The sequence below is a fragment of the Crinia signifera genome, chromosome 3, assembly GCF_055691185.1.
Source record: "Crinia signifera chromosome 3, ASM5569118v1, whole genome shotgun sequence".
In the NCBI taxonomy this organism is placed as follows: Eukaryota; Metazoa; Chordata; class Amphibia; order Anura; family Myobatrachidae; genus Crinia; species Crinia signifera.
Window position 1 is genome coordinate 218,807,412 of NC_139219.1, and position 23,305 is coordinate 218,830,716.

At 45.3% G+C, this 23,305-nt stretch overlaps 1 protein-coding gene and 1 long non-coding RNA gene across 2 annotated transcripts in view; one reads left to right on the forward strand and one right to left on the reverse strand.

The window, feature by feature from the left end:
• LOC146062652 (uncharacterized) overlaps positions 1-23,305 on the forward strand; it is a 55,380-nt gene that overhangs the window by 9,646 nt on the left and 22,429 nt on the right. The window lies entirely within an intron of this gene.
• On the reverse strand, positions 65-21,841 carry LOC146062419 (uncharacterized). The gene is made up of 4 exons (XM_083174563.1): positions 21,021-21,841; positions 20,684-20,803; positions 13,455-13,584; positions 65-357 (listed from the first exon to the last, which is right to left on the reverse strand). The coding sequence occupies exons 1-4, from the start codon at positions 21,468-21,470 to the stop codon at positions 65-67; spliced, it is 993 nt and encodes a 330-aa protein (XP_083030689.1). The 5' UTR covers positions 21,471-21,841.

A 23,305-nucleotide genomic window follows, 5' to 3' on the forward strand; every position in this document is an offset into this window, starting at 1 on the left:
TGGGGCCCGTCACCCCAACCCTGTTAAGTATAGCCTTTTTTTAAGGCCAGGGTAGGAGCGTGCCTCAGCCACAGTCATATCCATGTAGGCTCTCTGCACCTACCCTGTTGAACAGTATGTATGGCAGTCTATTAGACCATTCATCTGCAGGCCATTTTAAATGCATGGCATTGAACTCAAAAGTGCAAAGGAATGCCTCAATGTTGTCAGCTTTGGTGAGCTTCGGTAATCTCTCCCGCTCCTGCCCACCTTTTCTCAGGTCCTTTAATTCCTTATGGAGCAGCTTCATTTGTGCCTGATGTCCCTCATGCATCAGCTGAATCTGGGATTTCTGTCTATCAGCCAGGTGCAGCTGCCCTGCAGACAGTTTAGACTTTAGAAAATATGTTTATTACTCCATGGTACATGGCGTATCTACCTGAGTGGACAAATTAAGGAGGCTTAAAAAATGTGCCAGACTCAGGACACCGTTGGGTTGACATAGGTGAAGGTCGACAGGTGGCAAGGTCGACATGGGTTTAGGTCGACATAGCGTTAGGTCGACATGGGTTAGGTCAACATAGCATTAGGTCGACATGGGTTAGGTCGGAAGGTCGACATGGTTTTTACTGTTTTTTTGAGCCGATATGTGCCGACAGGCAGTATTTCATGCCCTACCATTCACTAGGGCGTGGTGGGAGAATAAAATAGTGTGCCGAGCACAGCAAGGCACTGTGCCCGAATGCGAGGGGCTGCGGTTGACTTCCAACTGTGTCCATGTTGACTGTGTCGACATTCGGGTAAAAAAAAGTAAAAAAAAAACATGTCGACCTTCCGACCTGTCCACCCAACCCATGTCGACCTAACGCTATGTCGATATAAACCCATGTCGACCTTGCCACCTGTCCACCGACACCTGTCGACCTTCCCACCTGTCGACCCAACGGTGTCGACCTAATGACTGTCGACCTAAGTGTGGTTGATAAAACGATCCACACCCCCCTCTAAGGCTGGCTGCCACTTGCATAACCTTTATCAACTTCAAGTTGCCCTGCTGTTCCACTACAGGCACAAATTTGGATTTTTTTTTCTTTTTTCAGGCTGACAAGAAAATAGACATACCACATTGACAACATTTTCTGGCCCCCAAGCCAGCTGCACAATTTGTAACCAGAATTTTTTACCAGTTTATAACTGCTTTACTAGGGTTTTTGTGGTTTAAAATGTCCAGCTGTGAGGACCCTGTTTGGCCACCAAATGTGAAAAAGAATCACATACACTGGATAAGAATTACCGTATATACTCGAGTATAAGTCGACCCGAATATAAGCCGAGGCACCTAATTTTGCCACAAAAAACTGGGAAAACTTATTGACCCGAGTATAAGCCTAGGGTGGGAAATGCAGCAGCTACTGGTACATTTCCCTGTATAATAATACCAGGAAACAACAGTCGTCTCCCCCTCCATAATAGCAGAACACCACAGGCTGCTCCCCCTGCCTAATAGCAGGACACCACAGGCTGCTCCCCCTGTCTAATAGCAGGACACCACAGATAGCTCCCCCTGCATAATAGCAGGACACCACAGGTGGCTCCCCCTGCATAATAGCAGGACACCACAGGCTGCTCCCCCTGTCTAATAGCAGGACACCACAGATAGCTCCCCCTGCATAATAGCAGGACACCACAGGTGGCTCCCCCTGCATAATAGCAGGACACCACAGTCTGCTCCTCCTGCCCAATAGCAGGACACCACAGGCTGCTCCCCTGCTCACCCCTGGGACACCACAGGCTGCTCCCCTGCTCACCCCTGGGACACCACAGGCTGATCCCCCTGCTCACCCCTGGGACACCACAGGGTGATCCCCCTGCTCATCCCTGTGACACCACAAGCTGATCCCCCTGCAAGGGACAAAACACATGGAGGGGAGAGGAAGCAGCCATCGCTTACCTCCTCAAGCGTCCGACTCCAGGGGGCTTGGGGTGCGCCGCTGAATGGCTCCACGGGAGGGGTACGCAGCCGCTGCTGCCACTGCCCTGCCGTCCACTTCGCTGCCCGGCTCCACTTTGAATAAAGGCGCGGCTACGGCAACATGGCCGCCGGCCTCCTTCACTGAGGACATGTATAGTGCAGGAGGCCGGCGGCCATGTTGCCGTAGCCGCGCCTCTCCTCAAAGTGGAGCCGTGCAGCGAATTGGATGGCCGGACTTAGGACAGAAGCTACTGACTCGAGTATAAGCCGAGTTGGGGACTTTTTCAGCTAAAAGAAACGCTGAAAAACTCGGCTTATACTCGAGTATATACGGTAAGTCTTTTTCTTCAAAATGGCAGCCTCAGGGCTGAAGCACCTTCCAAGTAGTGCAGGGGGAGATCACATAGCACATATATACATGCATGCAATATATGTGCTGGATCGATTCCCTGGAGATCGCCACCTCATTTTGAATCGGACGCATGGCGCCCGGAAATCAGCATACACTAGTGTAGTGTTAAGTGCGCCCCCTGGACTCCTATTGGCCAGGGTGGGCTCAACACACTAATCGCTTATCTTTATACCTGACCAGTGCTGGCGAGTCCCAGGAGATTGATCCAGCACATATATTACATGCATGATAACATGCATTTATATGTGTGGTGTGTGATTTCCCCCTCCCTGCACTACTACTTGGTAGGCGCTGCAGCCTCCTCTGGACAGCATACAGGATGGATAATTTGTCAAGTCAGAGGTTACAGCATGGCATGACTTCCAGCAGGCAACATATAGGCTTCAGAATGCGGTTATACTCTGGAGATCCCTAGCATAGTTCCCCACATTCCCCCAGGGTATTGCCCAGCCGCTGAAAGGCCTTGGGAACACTGATCTCTGTTCTGAACAAATATAAAGCAGGAAACCACAGGTGCTGTTTTAGCAAAACCATGATTCACAGCAGAAATCAGAAAACCTGGACTGGATCAACTCAGTCCTGCTACTGCTCTAAACCCTGGACTGGGTATTCCACATTTACTTCATATGTGTGTATCTCTCTCTCTCTCTCTCTCTCTCTCTCTCTCTCTCTCTCTCTCTCTCTCTCTCAAACACAGAAGGTAGCAGACTAGGTTTTGAAGCTTTTGCTTCGAGCGGGCTTACTAGTGTGTGTGTGTGTGTGTTTGTGTATGTGTGTGTGTGTGTGTGTGTGTGTGTGTGTATATCCCCTCATTAGCATGCAAGAGGATGTGTACACTAACACATCCCCTGGATAAAAGCAAGTCTTTTATCCTGGATGGAGTTGGACAAAAAGGAGGCGGGCGCTGACCTCATGTGAGGTCAGCCACCCGTCCCACGCAGGAATCGACACACCTGTGTTCCAAGGCAGCATTTTTATGGGGATGCCCATAAATTGCTGGGTGTTTCCCTGTTGCCACCCCCTACCTGCCCCTGAACCTCCCTGTCCGCAGCCAACGGCTTGGCGAGTGTGAAACTCGCCAAAGCCATTTGCTCCTGCGGTTTGCACATGTGCATATTCGTGCATGCACATGCGCAAACCCCCACCATCGAACACTGGGCCACATTCGGAGCCGAACAAACAGGTCAGAATCCGCCCCATTGTTAGGACAATCTCTGATGTCATAATTTGTTGAGAAACATCACCCAGGAAACAGTGTTTCCTATAGTTCTACCTCTTTCTTTATATTAGAAAACTATGGCAATAGAATGAGTTTCTTTTTTTCTGTTTTGTTTGTGCACACAAATTCCACTTGGTAATATTCCTGTCAGTGGCCTATTGCCATAGAATTAAGACTGTCTGGCAAAATTGAGACATTTAAGTGGTTTGTCATTATTATTATTATTAAAAAATATTTTAGCAGAATGTCAGATCATAGCTTTATGTACCACGTTACTTAACTGCAATGCTCATTTGCTATGTTGACATTTTCTGGAAAATGTTGTATACTGTACACCATGAAATGGACCGAGAATATGATTTGTTTGCAGAGGGCAACATTTTTTTCAACAGATAATGGCATTTGAATTACATTTCCAAGGTCACTTAACTTCTGCACAGCTGCATCCAAGTGTATAGTACACCCTGGCAATATGTTGGCATATTCACAATAATAGTGCTTTCCAAAATGGAACATGCCCAGCAAAATGCCAAGCATAGTAACAATGGTAATATCCAACAAGCTGCAGAATGACACTGATAATGGCCATCAGAGTTTAGTGTGCCAGTAATAAAGTCAATTACAATGTAACTGGCAAATACTCATACTATTGTGTGATCTCTCAATAATAGTGTATTTTTTAAATATAATATAACAGTGATAATTCCATTACTAATATGTAAGCAATATTACACAGCACGATTTATTATACCAGTGATGTATAGCTACATAAGTATAATTAAATGATGTTTGTCGCGGCTGAGGGGTGACTTTGGACTGAGGCTTGAGTGAAACGGAAGCTGGGTTATATAATTAGTTTGGACTGCATATACACAGTGCTAACAACTGGAAGCAGTGTAGGAGGCCCGAAGGCGTGAGTGTAGAGGAAGTCACTGGAGGACTCGGGTAAGTATAACAATTTTAAATGATATTCGGCCTTGGCTGATGCAGACCATCGATGGTGGAGAATATGGAATGAGCACTGCAGGTAAGTATGTAGCTCCAGCTGGTAACACTAACACAAAGAAGAGTTCCACCGATAATGGCTGTAAGTATTATTGATGTTGACTCTCTGAATGGTGGCTGGTAATGGAGATGGTACTGAGGTGCGAGCAGATAGAAGAAGCAAGCAGTGAAGGCAGGATGAATGATGAATGATCGATGGTACACAGGAAACAATGAAAAATAATTTACATGGTTGAACCAAGGTAATTTCCCAGTCTTGGACTCTGGAGAGAGTCAGGCTGCAGCGAGGTGATAAGCCGCAGATGCTCTGGAAAGTAGGAGATACTCAGAGGTAACAGGAGACACTGTTACCCTAAGGACATAATTGTACTGACTGTTTGACTGGGCCAGGGATTGGCTGTGATGGAGTGATGTCAGAAAGGCCAGTCCAGGATTGGCTGACCGTAATCATGTGGATGAATCCAATATGGCTGCGCCCATTCCGAGGACCAGGGGAAGCTTGGCGTCCACGTGGAGTGGAGGCCCGGCGCGGGATGCTGTGATGAACTAGGTCGCAGATACGACTTAGCGGGACCTGCAAGAGATGCTGAGCAAACGCACTCGGTGCCAGCTGGACACCGGAGTGCCGCAGCACAGACATGGATGAAAGTCTCTGAGCAAGCCTAGAGGAACACTTACATTGTAAGTAAGTGTTTCTTAGGCCTTGAATCATGCCGGCACACAGGCTGCTGCTGCTGCAGCTGCCCTTCTCCCCTGCTCAGCACAGAAATACAGAAAGCCCTAGTAATGGGGGGCTCGGGTGTTCAGGCGCTGAAAATGTTCTTCGAAAAAGTGGAATATAATTGGATGTATATAATTTAGATTGGGGATTCTAATGCCCAAATACTTTATACTTTCATTGGGGGGGCCACTGAAAAAGGGAAGGAACAGTAGGGCTTCAGTTTTGGTATAGTTCATTGTGAACCCTATCCTGGATTTAAAAGAATCTAGCCCCAGTGTCACATTTAATGTAAACTGACCTGTACACATACAGTGGATGAAACCATTTTGTGTGTCCAAACATTTTTTTATCCTTTTTAAAACATCAAAGGAACTTTGGCAGTGTGGGCAGGTCCATTTGATGATATGAGTAGTCACACAATGCTCCTCTGGGAATGTTTTGTATGGCCAGGACATCTTTATGGGGACCCTTGGGACCTGCTCGGCCCAAGGCGGATACCTAGGTTTTCTTAATACCAAATGTCACCCAGCACTTTGCTATCCGCAAAGAAAACATAATACAACTGCGTATAAACCAATAATTAAAAGGCAGAAATCTATGTTGCAGACATTCATTTAATTTATAAGGTTCTACTGCTTAAACAATAGACCAGTAATATACTATATGCAGTATAAATGCACAGAGTGTAAACTACCAGTTACAACGGCCAGTAGATAGCAATTTGCCATTCTACATTGTCTTTAGCATGTATGCTAAACTAACAATGATGACTTTGCAGGCTTCTAAATGGCTGCACTTGGTCACATGTACAGTACAAATTCATCTTATGTGTAGTGGTACACAGGGGTCTCTATACCTGTAGCTGGTAGCCCCTTAAATTGCAGCCAGTTGTGTGTGTTGGAGGGGGGGATTCCAGTGATATTAAAGTTTATTTTGCGTGAGCTGCCAACAACTTTTGCCGCTTGTGAGCCCTGCTTCATTGATTGAAATTAAGCCTGCAGTTGGTGCTGACTGGCCATTACAATTCTCACTTGACTGAGAATTGTGATCACTTTACTCATTTGGAGATGTGAACTTTGGCCATGTGGTTTGTGATATTGTTGGTCTACCCTGGTAAGCTCTAGAACTGTGAGTGTAGCATTTAGCCTTTCAAAATAAGAAAACAAGGAAGATGTGTGGGATACAGTAGGCTTGGCTTGCTGACGTGGGCCTGACAAAATCTAGGCTTGTCCTTGGCAGCTGTTCTGGATAAGAAACATACACAGGACATGAATTTGTATGCCTTTCTGGTACTTTTGTATTATCACGGCGCCCAATTAGCATACGTCCGCTACCGTACTGAAATCGCATCGCATGTCACGTTATAGTGCCATGCGATGCGATTTCAGTAGTTAATATGGTACTTCTGTATTGGTGTGTGTTAGGCATTTAGCGTAACTGTCATTTCAGAATTAGCGTAGGTAATGTAAATTGCGTAGTCAGTCAGAGGTAGTATTCCCGCTCCCTGTCAGAATCATTCTGAGGTGAATTACTGACAGGAATGGCTGCATCACTCAAAGCTGCAGGAGAAGTGTCAGAAATGGCTGTACCTGCAACAAATATGTTCAGCTTGCCTAAGACGGAGGAGAAGGCTGTTGTCTTCTTTCAGCAGCATAATTTGCTGATGCAGAATTGTACTAACAGGCACCCTATGCTTTATATAGTATGGCGAGCCACCGAGCCCGAAGCGTGGCGAGCGGACGTGGAATACATGTAAAGTAATCCGCGTCCGCTCGCCACACTATATAAAATCAACTCCATGCCGACATGGATAGTGGGGGTATGAAAATATGCCATATCAAAGCATGCCGACAGAAGGTGAGCCTAAGAGTGGGCCATTGTTTTCCAGGGTGCCGCTTATTATTCCTCACCTTGATTAGATTTATCTATTCCTTGGCAGATGAGCTCACATCAATTTGTGACACCCCCAAGGCCAGTGGTGGACTGGTTTACCTGAACTGGGTGGAGTTCACACTGTGAGGTTACTTCAGTTCTTCTTTTCCAATTGCTCACAATGAATGGACAAGTTGGTACAATTATAACGGTTTATTTTGTGACTCTTGGGTGAGGGTATAAATCATGGGTCCTCAAACTGCGGCCCTCCAGATGTGGTGAAACTACAAATCCCAGCATGCCTTGCCACAGTTTTCCTATAAGGGAGTGTTAAAACTGTGGCAAGGCATGCTGGGAATTGTAGTTTCACCACATCTGGAGGGCCGCAGTTTGAGGACCCATGGTATAAATGAACACCTTCAGTAATAACGGCAATTATGGTATCAAGCAAACAAAGCACTGCACACTTCTGTACACATCTTTAGCGGAAGAGTACAATATATCCAATCCGATGAACAATTCAATTCTTGTAACACAATCTGTGTAGCTGCAATATATGCAAACTTCTCTTCACAATACACTTACTATTATGTGCAATAGCTGCATACATTAACTAGACTCTGCTATATCATCCTACTACTGGGTACCCAGATACAACTCAATAGTCACTATTCCTTGTAATGATCCTGCAGATCAAATGATGTGTAACAGTCTCTTCAGGTTGGCTCAGTCAGCAGTAAAGCACAGTCTTTATTTGGGGGTCAGTGGCTGAGAGTCTTGCAATAGGTTTGCTAACTGAAAACAGTCCAAGGCCAACTCATTTAGGTGTTCTCAAATCCTTAGACAGGGCTTGGTTAATGCTGAATCCCACATTCAAAGCAGCTTCCAGCATGAAGGGGTTAAATGAAGTCTCTGCATTCACAGTCTACTGAGAGATCCTTTTATAAAGGTTACAGTCTTTTTAGGGCAGTCCTGTTATACTCTGCTGGGGGGTCTGACAGGGACACACTTCTATAGCCAGGAGCTATCTTTTGCCTGAGTTCTCTGTGGATTCTTTCCTCTGTTAATACTGGAGTTGGGGTGAGTGGTGCAAACTTGGATCTAGTGGGGAGCACACTTTTACACAGGGGTGTTATAGTCAGACTCACGCTTTATTAGATGTTGCTGGTACAGGCTGTTACAGTGTCCTCCACTCTGCATGCTGTCCTGCTCTGCAGGGTCTCCTCTGAGCACATGGGGCTCTGTGTGTCTTTGCACCTTGCTGCTGCTGCTGCTGCTGCTGTTAGCAGTTATTTCCACTGTGTCCCACTCAGTAGCACTTTTATTGCTAGCAGGGATGGCTGGCAGATTAGCTGGGGAGATTAAGAACTCTCTCTGTGTCACTCTCTTCACACCTCAGTTCCATTCAGCTCAGACACCATGCTGCTGCTGCTGCCCTCTCTCTCTCTTCCACATGCTTCTTCCTGCTTCACCTCTTGACCCCACACTCTGTTAGCCAATACAGCTACCTTTTCTTCAAAGCTGTCAATCATCCTGCTGGGTTGATCCCGCACCTGCTGGTAGCATTAAAGGGGCCTGCACTCAATTTACCCTCAGTGCTCCATACCTTAGGCAGATACTCAAAATGTCAGTTTATAGTGATTAGCAACCCACTGGGGTGCTACAAATTTATTATTGTGAGCGACAGCTACAATTATCAAATAAAACTGTGGTCCTCTACAATCGATGGATGCGGGAGGCCTGCACCATGGACCTTATGGCGCAGCCCCAGCGGCGTATCGGTGGTCCTGGGAAGATTGTTGAGGTCGATGAAAGTTTACTTCTGAAGCGAAAAAGTAATGTCAGATGTACTTTACCTCAGCAATGGATCTTTGGAGGCATTTCACGTCACAGTGGTCAGTGCTTTGTTACTGTGGTGACAAAACAGGATGCCACCACTCTGATGGCGGCCATCAATGATTACACAACAATTTATTCCGATTGCTGGCGGGCCTACAGTACAGAGCAGTTGGAACAGGCTGGATATCAACATGCAAGAGTTAACCACAGGTATAACTTTGTGGACCCGGCCACAGGTGTTCACACACAGAACATTGAGCGCCTTTATGGCTCATGCAAATGGTGCAACAAGCGCCAAAGAGGCACAACACGTCATCATTTGCAATCATACTTGAAGAAGTTCATGTGGCGTAAGACTTTGGGTGCTGATTCATTCGGGCGCATCCTTCACACACTTTCGCTGCTTCCAAAGGCAGAGTGACAGTTTTATGATTTTTTTGTTCATGATTTTTACTCATTAATGTTGTTATACTTGATTCATTGCTATTATTGTCATTATTTCTTGTAATGTTGTTAATTTATTTAATATGCTATTTCATTATTATTTATTAAGTAAATTCCAGTTATTCATTAACACATGTCGTCATTACTGTGTCAGATATATGATATTGCAGGTGTGAATGTGTTCCTAAAAACACCCCCACTATCCACATCACCCTGAATTGTGGTGAGCGGACGTGTTACGCGTCCTGCCGATCTTTTCATACCCCCACTATCCACGTTGGCATGGAGTTGATTTTATATAGTATGGCGAGCCACCGAGCCCGAAGCGTGGCGAGCGGACGTGGAATAAATGTAAAGTAATCTGCGTGCGCTCACCACACTATATAAAATCAACTCCATGCCGACATGGATAATGGGGGTATGAAAAGTTCGGGAGGATGCGTGACGCATCGGCTCGCTGCGCTCGCCGCGCTTCGGGATGACGTGGATAGTGGGGGTGTGAAAAATAAAATTGCATCACATATACACTGTGTTTTGTTGCATCACATATACATATACACAGGGGGTTTTGTGGTAAATCGCATGCGGTCACGTGCGATGCGATATGTGGACAGGGTACAGTGAATAAATTAACTAGTGAGATTGCATCGCAATCATCGCATGCCATGAAAAAGTGCCATTCGATGTGATGCGATTTCACTGCGCAGAATAGCCCACTAAGAAAGTTGCGTACTTGGCGCCGTGATAATACACATGTACCACCGTTCTTATACCTATGCATACCTCCCAACTGTCACGAATTTAGAGGGACAGTCCCGATTTTCGGGTCCTATCCCGCTGTCCCACCCGCGGCAGGCATTGTCCCGCTGCGGGGGGTGGCAGTTGGGAGACCCCCCAATCTAGTAGAATAGACGCTGTTCGCATGCGCACAGCGTCTATTCTCGTATGAAAATGAGGTCACGGCTAATTAGCATAAGCCGCGCCCTCATTTGCATACGCCCCCGCCCCCTTTTCGGGCGCTATTTCCTCCGGGCAGAAGTTGGGAGGTATGCCTATGTACTGTATCTATGTAATGTAATTCAACAAGACACAACTTTAGGTTATAGTTTAGTACTTTTCAAACTAGCTGAGGCACAGTTAGTCATTTTATTAGGTCAAATCATTAGTTACTGTTACTAAATCCATTATTACAGTAAAGGAGCGAACCTTGGTAGAATTACCCTTATTAATACATATTCCCCTGTAAAGGGCACCTACAAGTTGCAAAGTAATCTGTTGAAATATAAACCACCACTTCTAGCACATGTCAAAATCAAGTCAGTTTGTGAGGCACTATAGCTGATTGTTAACAGAGGAATGAAATCCCATAAATGCACTACTTCAACTCTTTATTCTTATGTAAATTCACAAAATAAAGTCTAATATTTGCCTGTGGGTTCAGTGCATGGAGTACCAATGTACCTACCCTGACCAATGGAATGTACACCCAGATCCATCAAGCTACAGTATTCCCAGCAGAAGGTGCAACATTTTCCAGCCCAACTGCATGATTTGGTAATCCGTTCACTAAAAATAAAAATGCTCCCAAAGTCTCTTCAACTCTTAGATTGCTCAGATAAAGTGATCACACAATGCTGCTGTTTAACATTCTCAATGTTCAAAAGTGTCTGTGTTCCAAGTGTCTTGCTAGTGTTAATATTCCCATTATCCTGAAGTTTGCTCAGCCAGTTTAACGACTTTTACCAACATTATTATGAAATCATAGGAGTGGTATTATCCACTGAACCAGTAGGATCTGGCTTAGGCATAATATTAAAATGCCAAACTAGATCTGCAATCTCCAACAAAAAGAAAAACTTGCATGGCATTATGGGAATATAATCTTTTAAATGTCCTGGAAATCTTTGTGTATTACTTTCTTTATACCTTCTGGACAATTCATGGGTATGTGGGATGACTAGACTAATTATGAATGTATTTTTTTCTGTTTTAGTTCTGGGGTATTTTTTTGTGACAAATGCATGGTTTATTTTGACTGCATATTTGAAAAAATACCCTTGTATACACAATGAGATTTTGGCTAACAATTTTGACCATATAGTCAAAATTATATGAAAAGTTAGTCAAAGTTGCTGTGTTTCCCTTACTTGCAATACGGGGTGTGGACCTGCAAGGTTGGTATCTCATGGAAAAAAAAATGGTACTTATATGTTAGTTGGGCGCCCACTAAGCTATTTGCTTAGTTTTACACGTCCCCTCGCTCGGTGGCTCGCTGTGCTCGCTACACTATATAAAATCAATTCCACACGGACATGGATAGTGGGGGTATGAGCGTACTAACTATAGTGGGCGCCCAACTAACATATAAGTACCAAATAAACTGTGTCGGCAACGCAATTTTGACAATGGCAATTGCTGGTAATGTATTTGGCCATAGGCCAAATACAGAGGCGGAACTAGCGCATTGTGGGCCCAGGTGCGAAAATATGCTTTGTGCCCCCCCTCAAAATGGGAACAGTGTGCGCCAAAAATAGACTGCAATATGTGTGTGTGTTTGTGTGGGATTGGGGTTATAGGCTGCGGGGTGTGTATGGTTAGGGTTATAGGCTGCGGGGTGTGTGTGTGTGTATGGTTAGGGTTATAGGCGGCAGTGTGTGTGTATGGTTAGGGTTATAGGCTGCGGGGTGTATGTGTATGGTTAGGGTTTGGTTGCGGGCTATGTGTGCATGGTTAGGGTTATCGGCTGCGGTGTGTTAGTATGGTTAGGGTTATAGGCTGCGGGTGTGTGTATAGTTAGGGTTATAGGCTGCGGGGTGTGTGTGTATGGTTAGGTTTATAGGCTCCGGGGTGTGTGTGTATGGTTAGGGTTATAGGCTGCGGGGTGTGTGTGTATGGTTAGGGTTATATTCTGCGGGGTGTGTGTGTATGGTTAGGGTTATATTCTGCGGTGTGTGTGTATGGTTAGGGTTATAGGCTGCGGGGTGTGTGTGTATGGTTAGGGTTATAGGCTGCGGGGTGTGTGTGTGTATGGTTAGGGTTATAGGCTGCAGGGTGTGTATATGGTTAGGGTTATAGGCTGCGTGGTGTGTGTATATGGTTAGGGTTATAGGCTGCTGGGGTGTGTGTATGGTTAGGGTTATAGGCTGCGGGGTGTGTGTGTAGTTAGGGTTATAGGCTGCGTGGTGTGTGTAGTTAGGGTTATAGGCTGCTGGGTGTGTGTGTGTATGGTTAGGGTTATAGGCTGCGGGGTGTATGGTTAGGATTATAGGCTGCGGGGTGTGTGTGTGTGTGTGTATGGTTAGGGTTATAGGCTGCGGGGTGTATGGTTAGGATTATAGGCTGCGGGGTGTGTGTGTGTGTATGGTTAGGGTTATAGGCTGCTGGGTGTGTGTGTGTGTGTGTGTATGGTTAGGGTTATAGGCTGCGGGGTGTATGTTAGGATTATAGGCTGCGGGGTGTGTGTGTAGTTAGGGTTATAGGCTTCTGGGTGTGTGTGTATGGTTAGGGTTATAGGCTGCGGGGTGTGTATGTGTGGTTAGGGTTATAGGCTGCAGGGGGTGTATGGTTAGGCTGCGGAGGGGAGTGTATGGCTAGGTTTAGGCTGTGGAGGGGGGATGGGTGGGTTTAGGATGCAGGTGGTTGGTGAATAATTGGGCTGTTGGTGTATAGATAGGTTTAGGCTACTGGGGTGTGTATAATGAAGGTTAGGCTTCAGAGGTGAAGAGTGTATAGTGAGAGCTGAGCTGCAGAGGAGGGGGTGTATGGTTAAAGTTAGCCTGGTGGGGGGGGGGGGGTGTGTAAGGTTTATGCACCATTATATTATTCATTTGTTTTTCTGCCCTCCTGTTCACTGGTATATTTTTTTGGCCCCATCATATTTTTAGAAATGTATGAGTCCCCATTGTATTTTAATTTATGTGCCCCCAGCCCCCCAATAATTTGAGGTGTGTCAGCAGTGCCACTGCCCTCCCCTCCCATTAAAGTAACTTACCTCTGCCATTGCTGTTTTCCTGTTGCTCCTCCTCGAGTCCTCCCGTGCTCAGCCTCAGAGCAGACAAATTCACTTCCTGAGACTGAGAGCAGCAACAGGCAGCCTTGCGATTGGCTGCCTGTTGCTGTGGCTACACTGAAGAAGACCAGCTGACAGTCACCGGATGGAAATGGATGCATAGGTACAGAGCGCTGCTGCCTCTACTACATCCATATATCTGTCGGACAGCCACCCTGCCCAGCCGCTACCTCCCGCTGCCCGGCCACATACCCCTGCTTCCCGGCCGCATACACCCCCTGCTGCCCTGTCGCGTCACCCCCTCCCCCACGCTGCCCGGCCGTATAACCCGCGATGCTTAGCCGCATCGCCCCCCCCCCGATGCCCAGCCGCATACCCCCCGGCGGACACGCGTAGCGCCACATATAAAAAATAAAAAAAAATACATAACTTTGACATGCCGGGCAGATGGCGGCACCGGGCCCCTTTAACCCCTTGGGCCCCGGTGCACTGCACCGTCTGCACCGGCGGTAGTTCCGCCCCTGGCCAAATAGTACATAGTTCAAATTGCAAGTGCATGAAGCCAAAATCGGCTCCATGCACTTCAAGGAAAAATCGCATAGTCAAAATTGACCATAGCCGGAATCACACCATGTGTATTTCCCTTCAGTTTAATTTAGAATGAATTGGGAAAAAAAAAAAAATGTGTCAGGATTTTGCCCCCTTATTAGAAATAAAAACATATTGCTAAATTTATCCTATGGCTTCTAACGTTTCCAGGGATACTAAACATCTCTCTTCTTCCAATAAATAATTTAAAATGTATTATCACTGTCATGCTGTGCTTTCAGTACTGTATCTGCAAGGAAAGTCATCTCATTTCAGGTAGAGATATGCAGTTGGTTCTCCAAAAATAACTAATCCACACAAATTTTGTGGATCCAAACCAGAACCTGGTCCGGTTCCCCCAAGAAGAGCTGATCCAAACCGAGTGCCAGCTTGAATCCGAACTTATGGTTTTGGATTGTAAAAATGAAATTTGTTATCAATGATTTTTTTTTTTACTGAATTAAAATGAACTGAAATCAAAACACTTGAGGGTGATAAATTAGAGAACCAAACCTAAAACCAAAACCCGGGTCTAAAGCTGGGTACACATGTACAATCGTCGGGCCGTTCTTCCGATCTGCGGACGAACGGCCGTTCGATTGTATATATGTGTATGCTGTCCCGATCCCTTCGTTGCGATCGATAAACGGCCAAAAACGCTCTTGGCCGTCCACGGTCGGTCGGTCGCAGGTTCTTTGCTGCTTAATATTCTTCCGACAGGACGGCTCCATATCGAAAGAAAAGTGACATGTGTACGCATGTTCGATCGATATGCAGCCCGTTCCTGCGATCATTCCTCCCAAAAGCAGCACGCCCATGTGGGTGTTGACTAGCTGCGTCATCCCTCCATCAGCGCAGCATGTAAACAACAGGAAGTCTTCTCCCCCGTACTTTCCGCGCCATGCTGTTAAAGAATATTCGTTGTGTGTGCATTCCTTTTGAAATAAATAATCGTTGTGTGTGCATTCCTGACAGATATAGTTATAGAAGATAGATAGATAGATAGATAGATAGATAGATAGATATTTGATGTTCATTGTTCTGCATAAACACTTAACATTTATTAAGAAATACTGACAAAAAATACTGTGAACACTTTGTTTATTTGGGTGGTCGGACCTGAACAGAGTATCACATACAGGTGCTTGCGTGAAGGTGTAGCAGGAACGCCCACCCACCCAAAAAACATAAAAACACATTTGAACATGGTGGTGTATGTAGTGGAAAGCGGTCCCACGGCAGCAACGCATCACATGGGAACATCCCGGCCTGCTCACATGTGATGCATTGCTGCCGTGAGACTGCTTGCCATGACATAAGTGCCACGTGTGAAGGTGTAGCAGGAACGCCCACCCACCCAAAAAACATAAAAACACATTTGAACATGGTGGTGTATGTAGTGGAAAGCGGTCCCACGGCAGCAACGCATCACATGGGAACATCCCGGCCTGCTCACATGTGATGCATTGCTGCCGTGAGACTGCTTGCCATGACATAAGTGCCACGTGTGAAGGTGTAGCAGGAATGCCCACCCACCCAAAAAACATAAAAACACATTTGAACATGGTGGTATATGTAGTGGAAAGCGGTCCCACGGCAGCAACGCATCACATGGGAACATCCCGGCCTGCTCACATGTGATGCATTGCTGCCGTGAGACTGCTTGCCATGACATAAGTGCTACGTGTGAAGGTGTAGCAGGAACGCCCACCCACCCAAAAAACATAAAAACACATTTGAACATGGTGGTGTATGTAGTGGAAAGCGGTCCCACGGCAGCAACGCATCACATGGGAACATCCCGGCCTGCTCACATGTGGTGCATTGCTGCCGTGAGACTGCTTGCCATGACATAAGTGCCACGTGTGAAGGTGTAGCAGGAACGCCCACCCACCCAAAAAACATAAAAACACATTTGAACATGGTGGTGTATGTAGTGGAAAGCGGTCCCACGGCAGCAACGCATCAAATGGGAACATCCTGGCCTGCTCACATGTGATGCATTGCTGCCGTGAGACTGCTTGCCATGACATACACCATTGGGTGCATGCTGCTGGCCTCAAAATAAACAAGAAGGAGAAAAAATGTTAAATAAAGTACACAAACTATTTTTTGACTTTATAATGCAAACCGTTATAAATTTTTTCGTATAATGAGTGTACTACTGCTACGCCTTTTTGGATTTTTGAAATTTTTTGGGCTACGGTATTGACTTTTCCGCTTAGTTCTTGTAGACATTTATGGACTTGTGTCATGTTTTCTTGCATTGTGCTTTCGTCGCTGGACGTGTCAGGTGATGGTGTGTTCTTCTCCCCCTCTGCACTGACATCTGAAATCTCGATGATATCTATAATAACTACAGATAAAGAAATGTTTACCTTTCCACAAATGATACGTCACTATCCCATAAAGATGATTTGCAGTATACACTCACCATCTACACTGCTGGTGATCGCAATCACTTGGTGGCCCTCTGTGGTCCCTTCCATCGGCTGCGCAGCCTGGATATCATCTATAGTGACAAGGTAAAGTGACATATTACTACCCCTTGTTTTGTGTATAAAACATGTGTTGTTGTGTTGGTGTGCTGGTACAAAACCTTACCTGTTGTACTCTCCTTCTTTATTTTCAGGTTGGAGGCCCTGTCTCTGCCTTCCTCATGTCTTCTCCTGGATTGGATTTCCTCTGAGTAAAAACAAGCAACATGTCAGCAAAACACACAAAATGTAATGGATCAAGACAGTATATTAATAAAGCCACCTAGGGCATTGTACTCACTTCTTTTAATAATTCCACGAATTTTCTTGAGCTTGGCCTGCTCCTTGTGCTTCAGGTCCGACCACCGTTTTTGTAGCTGGTATTTGGACCTTCTTTTCCCAAACTTCTCCTTTATCTCCTTGCATACACGCTGCATAATAATTTCTTTTCTATAATTTGTCTTGGGGTATGTTTTTCGCGAACAATCGTAGTCCCTTCTATCCAGCATTTTGACCATCAGTTCCACCTCCTGCAGATGACATGGCGGAGGCGCGCGTCACTTTTTTCTCCTTGTTGTCCTGTCTCTCAGCGATTTCTTTATCTGTTGTTATCAGTGCTGAATTTGCAATCAAAGGTGCTGTACTGGTCTCCCCCATATGTGGTGGCGCCAGACCCTCCGACATGGCTCCTCGATGTCCCGTGTCTGTGTGACGCCAAGCACGTGAGTGGGGCGGAGATTCCTGCGCTCATCCAATCACTGTGTTTCAAGCCACGTTCAGCACGAAAGAATATTCCGTCGTTGCTGTTCGAGTGAACGGAGCTGCGCTGCGAATTTTCCGGACTGTATAGCGACATTTCTTTCGGTGAGTATTAAAACAAAATGTGTAGTTTTCTATGACAGGGACTTCAATCTGTGGGCCATGAGTATGCTGGGGCTTGTAGTGACCGTGTATCCTATGTCCCACAGAGTTTCAACTCCTGTACTATAGCTACAGTATATCTAGTGGCCCACAGACTGAACACCTGTACATTAAATAGTTTATGGTGTGCTTTGTGTATCAAGAAAATAATATGCCTTTTTATTTTATTTTTTGGAACAGAAATTCAACCATGGCAGAAAAAAATGTCGAATTTATGAAGGACTTCATTGAGGCCTACAGGGATCAGAATTGTCTATGGAACACCAAATCCAGAGACCATTCGAATCGGCAGAAGAGGCTATCTGCTCTGGAGGAGCTGGTGAGGGTCAGCCAGACATACTACCCCATAGCAAATGTAGAGTGGGTCCGGACTCGGATTGCTAATATGAGGACCGTATTTAAAAAGGAACTAAATAAGGTGGAGTCCTCAAAGCGGTCTGGGGCAGGGGCAGACCAAGTCTATGTGCCCAGGCTGTGGTACTACGACCTGCTGGCCTTCACGGTGGACCAGGAGCTGCCCAGGGAATCGGTCAGCAACACTGCAAGGAACCAGCCTGCCCCCTCCACCTCCCCGTGCAACCAAGAGGTTTCTGATGACACCATTTGCGGCACAGTAAGTAGACGGATTTTATTTTAATTTTTTTTTTTAAACCAGATAAATATAACAGCAAGTACAGTATAAAAATTGTGAACATGTAAAATTAAAAGGGGGGGTATCGCCCCCTGCAACTGACCTCTCTGTTGGGCATAACAGAGAGGTCAGTTGCAGGGGGCGATACCCTCCCTTTTGGTTATACATCGTCAATTTGACATTCTCTGTGGCCCTAATTCTGGTTCTTATCAGTGGTGGAGGTATACTCTTATCCGCCTGAGAACACAGTGATCAATATTCAGACATCGCAAGTGCATTTACCACATTTTTTGTATTTGGAACTTTTGGTTGGGATTGGTAATCCCTGGTATCTACACTGTTGTAGTCTTTCTGGCGCGGATTATTGTAATTTTTTTTTGTGGTGTAAAATTAACGAAATAATATCATTCTGCCAATCCACAGCGCCAACACCAATAAAATACTGCATGTATTCATCCCTGGTTAATTTAGCACGCATAGATGCATTTCTGGTATTTAAATTAGTATTTGGTATGTCTGGTATCTAAATAATTAGTTTCCAGAGATGCCAGTCATAACGCCTCTTCAACTAGCTCACTTTCATCCATGGCAGCAACATGGTGGTGTGTGGGCTGCGTTCTTCTGCGTAGATATAAAAATATATTGAAGTCTTAAAAATCGATAGTGATACATCATCTTGTTTTGTTACAGCCATCGCTATTTGCCGAGGAGGAATCTTCGGCATCGCTGGAGGTGGCATCACAGCTGCATTCACCGGCCCTCTGCTCCACCCCCACACCAACCGCCACGGCCAGCGCTGAACCTCAAACAAGCGCTCAACCTCCAGCAGAAGCAACATCAAGAAGAGGGCGCAAAAGGCCGAGGCAGACTCCAGATGCTGCGGACGTGGCAACCACCAAGATCCTGGAGTCTGCCAACAGATTGATGACCATGGAGGAGGATGATGCGGACCGGGTGGGGAGTGTATTGGCTGACAATTTAAGAAAGTTAGACCCGGCTACAAGGGTGGAGGTAGAGCGCATATTTTATGAAACGCTGTACCGGGCCCGTGTGGGGACTCTGTCCCGGCACACACGGCTCACCGATGAGACCCCTCTGCCTAGGGTTGAATTTCAACCCATCAGCCCTGCCCCTATACCCCAACAAGCGGTATTTCACCCGGTGCAATATCCGCAGTACCAACATTTCCAGCCACCAACTGGGCAAAGGCAGCACCAACCGGCAACGTTGGCTAATACACTCCCACCAGGTCCACCTGGTGGCCCCTTCCAGAGTTTAGTGGAAAGTCCATCTCCCTCCCAACCACCGATGGATACAGGGGATTATGGGGTGGGACAAGTTTACCACCATATGTAAATATTTTATATAGTTGATTTAATTGCATTATTGTTTTAATAATATAGTTTAAATATTTTTATGTTTAAGTATTTCTTTATTATTTATTTCCTTGTTATTTATGTTATATTTGTTATAAGTTTATAAGTTAATAATTTATATAAAAATTTAAAATCTAGTTGGTGTCCGTGTGAAAATATCATTTACCATGCAGGGTGACTATAGGGCACAGATATACATATGGGGTACATGCATGTTGTTTCAATATTTACCTTCATGTATTGCTCCTGGAGACTGTACAAAAGTACCAGGAGAAATTGGCATAGAAATAGGTGTGGTGGAGCCACTACTTGCTAGTACATAAACACCAGTACTGGGTACAGTCTGCACTCCAGGTGTCGTGGCATTGTGCCCTCCAGGAATGCCTGGCACCTGAGTACTACCACTCACTTGCCGTGATTCGGCCTCCACCTCCCCCTCCTTGCTGCAAGAAGAGGCAGAGGACAACTTGTGCGGAACTGTGAGTATACAAATTTTATTGGCAAAATATTGATTTGTACACACCAAAAAACAATATATTTACAATGACAAAAACATACATTTTTAAGCAATCATGTCATTCTGCCACTCCACAGCCCCAACACCATTGAAATAATTCAAGTACTCGTCTCTTGACAACTTTGCTTGCGTTGATGCATTTCTGGTGTTTAAATTATTTTCCAAAGCTGTCAGACCAATAGGCTCGTCAACAACTTGGCTTTCGTCCACTGTAGCCCCCAGTTGTTGTGTGTGCACCGCTTTTCTGCGCATGTAGTTGTGCAGCACACAACAGGCCAGCACCACTTTGTCAATCTTATCTAGGCGCAGATTGATGGCACTGTGAAAAATTCTGAATTTATTACTCAGAATCCCAAACGCATTTTCAACCACTCGCCTGGCACGTGACAGGCGATAGTTAAAAATGCGTCGTTCCCTGTTCAGTGCCCTTTGTGGGTAGGGTTTAAGGACATTAGGGTGCAATGCAAAGGCCTCATCCGCCACAAAAACAAAGTTCAAACCGTGCTCATTTTCAGTCCGCTCTGGCAGATTCAGTTCATTTTTTTTCAGTTTGTCATGGAAAAATGTATTCTCCAGGGCTCCTCCATCTGAAACTCTACCATTTTTCCCAATGTCCACAAATACAAACTCGTATCGGGCATTAGCGGTGGCCATTAGAACAATGCTGAAGAACCCCTTATAGTTATAATAAAAAGAGCCACTCTTTGCAGGGGCATGATTCTGATGTGTTTGCCATCGATAGCTCCACCACAATTAGGGAAATTCCAAAGATCTCTGAAATCACGTGCAATAATTTGCCACTCCTCCTTGGACGATGGAAACTGCAATATAAAAGTATATGTGTATTAATAATCTGTTGGGTTGATTTTAGACCCATCAGCCCTCCCCCATTGCAGCCTCAAAGCTATTACCCGCCTTATCAAAATGACCCCCCACCCACTGGTGTAAAAGTTTAAATTAACAGGCATTGTAAAGATATACATATAGGGTACAGGTATGTGCACATATGGGGGACATGTATGTAATTTCCATATTTACCTTCATGTATTTGTCCTGTAGAACTTGGACGATGGCATCACAGGTGTCTGGTATTATCAGCCCCAGCGCTTGAGATGATATTGCGGTGGTGAATCTCAGGTCGGCAAGGGTCCTGCCTGTTGCCAGGTAACGCAGCGTTGCCACCAGTCTCTGCTCTGCAGAAATAGGCCTCCTGAAATAGGTGTCCTCTCTCTCTATTAAAGGGGTAACCAGTGTCAGCAGCTCCATGAAGGTAGCGTCATCCATACGGAGATAATTCCTGAAGTCATCAGGATTGTTCTCCCGTATCTCCTGTAGCAATGGCATGTGGGAGAAGGTGTCTCTCCTCAGAAGCCAGTCTCTGGTCCAGCAGCTCCGATTCTTGGTCCTTTTTCTTTTTTTAATAGCCTGCAATCTAATGGCCATAGCAGCCAAAATGCACGCACGAGCCTTCCTTCTCCTCAAGCTCATAATTAAAAAGGCCCAAATGCACCGATAGACGAACGTACGTACGTATATCCTGTACAGCTAGCAATGGATCTGAATAGTCACGGCTCTATTCACTGTACTACACGAACGATTCTTTGTTCCGTGATCACGCCTCGTTTTGGTATGCTCTTTTAATCCAGCCCATTATGATAATGTTGTGTACATTTTTATCGTGCGAATAGCCAGAACGGGAGAGTGTGTACGGTGGTACAATCTTTTTCTTGCGATTGTTTGGACGGGAGTACATCGGACGTCGCAAGTAAAATTGTACATATGTGTACGCGCAGATCGGTCGTATGTTTCGGACGGCCGAACGTGAATTCGGTCGATCGAACGGTCGCAAGAAAAATGAAATTGTACATATGTGTACCCAGCTTTAGTACATGATTCAGATTTTTCCAAAACGCTTTAATGCTTTAAGTATAGAATCTTTAGAACCCCTTCCTACAAAGTGAATTCTATTTTTATCCATTGGAGTAACAAACTAGGAATCCACTAGATTTCCCCAATTCAGTCCTTAACTGAATAAAAACCATTGCGTCCTCACAGACGCTGCCATCTCTGTATAGTTACACAGTAGTTAAGGCTGAAAAAAAGATGTGCGTCCATCTAGTTCAACCTTGGTTTATTAGTTTAACCCTTGTTTTATGTAGTGAATACTGATATCTTAAAGACAGATTGTTATTCTTATTTGTACCCATGTAGGTTTTTAACCAATAAATGTTTGTCCAACCTTATTTTAAACATTTTTATTGTGTCTGCCGACACCACCTCACCAGGAAGAGAGTTCCATAGGTTGGTTGCCCTGACCGTGAAAAAATGTTTTTCTTCTAAGGCAGTGGTTCCCAACCCTGGTCCTCAAGTACCCCCAACAGTGCACGTTTTCCAGGTCACCCAGCAGGTGCACTCATTATTCAGGCACATTTGAAAAGATCACAGGTGGAGCTAATTATAGCACTTGTGATTCTGTGTGGTGACCTGCAAAACGTGCACTGTTGGGGGTACTTGAGGACCAGGGTTGGGAACCATTGTTCTAAGGGAACAAAATCTTTTTTCTTCTAATCTAAAGTCGTGCCCACGTGTCCTAGAGTCCTTCCTTGTAGTAAAAAGGGCGCTTGACAGTTCCATATATTGGACCCTGATATATTTGTACATGTTAAGCATGTCTCGTCTCTAGCCTAAACAATCCCAATTTGTTCAATCTATCCTCATAGCTTAAATTCTCCATTCCCTTTATTAGCTTTGTTGCTCTTCTTTGGATTCTTTCCAGTTCTATGATGTCCTTTTCATAGTGAGGGGCCCAGAATTGTACTCCTTATTCAAGATGTGGTCTAACCAATGCTTTGTACAGTGGCATAATTACTTTTGAGTCCCTAGTTTCCATACCCCTTTTTATACATGCTAGTATTCTGTTTGCCTTGTTTGTTGCTATATGATATTGAGCACTGCACCCCAATTTGTTATCTATTTGGACTCCGAGATCCTTTTTAAGTTCTGAATTACCCAATGCCTCCCCACTTAGGTTATAACTAGCACATTGGTTATGTCTCCCAAGGTGCATAACCTTGCATTTATCCACATTGAACCTCATTTTCCACTTTTTTGCCCATTCATCTAGTTCAGGGGTGTCCAAACTTTTTGCGACGAGGGCCAGATTTGGTGAAGTGTAAATTTGTGGGGGCCGACCATTCAGCCTAAAAATCTTTGAATCATTAATGACATCAGAATGGTCCCCCACTCTGCCCCCATTCACTCTATGTCCTCCAGCCTGCCCCTTTACTGTATTTCCCCCAGCCTGCCCCCATTCACTGTATGTC

What these genes read in the sequence shown, in the direction of transcription:
- LOC146062419 (XM_083174563.1), bottom strand. Translation starts at nt 21,470, where the DNA reads ATGAGCTTGAGGAGAAGGAAGGCTCGTGCGTGCATTTTGGCTGCTATG. An exon ending in TACAGGACAAATACATGAAG is followed by an intron (nt 20,804 to 21,020) that starts GTAAATATGGAA and finishes TTTATATTGCAG; the next exon opens with TTTCCATCGTCCAAGGAGGA. An exon ending in GGAAAACAGCAATGGCAGAG is followed by an intron (nt 358 to 13,454) that starts GTAAGTTACTTT and finishes AACTGTCTGCAG; the next exon opens with GGCAGCTGCACCTGGCTGAT.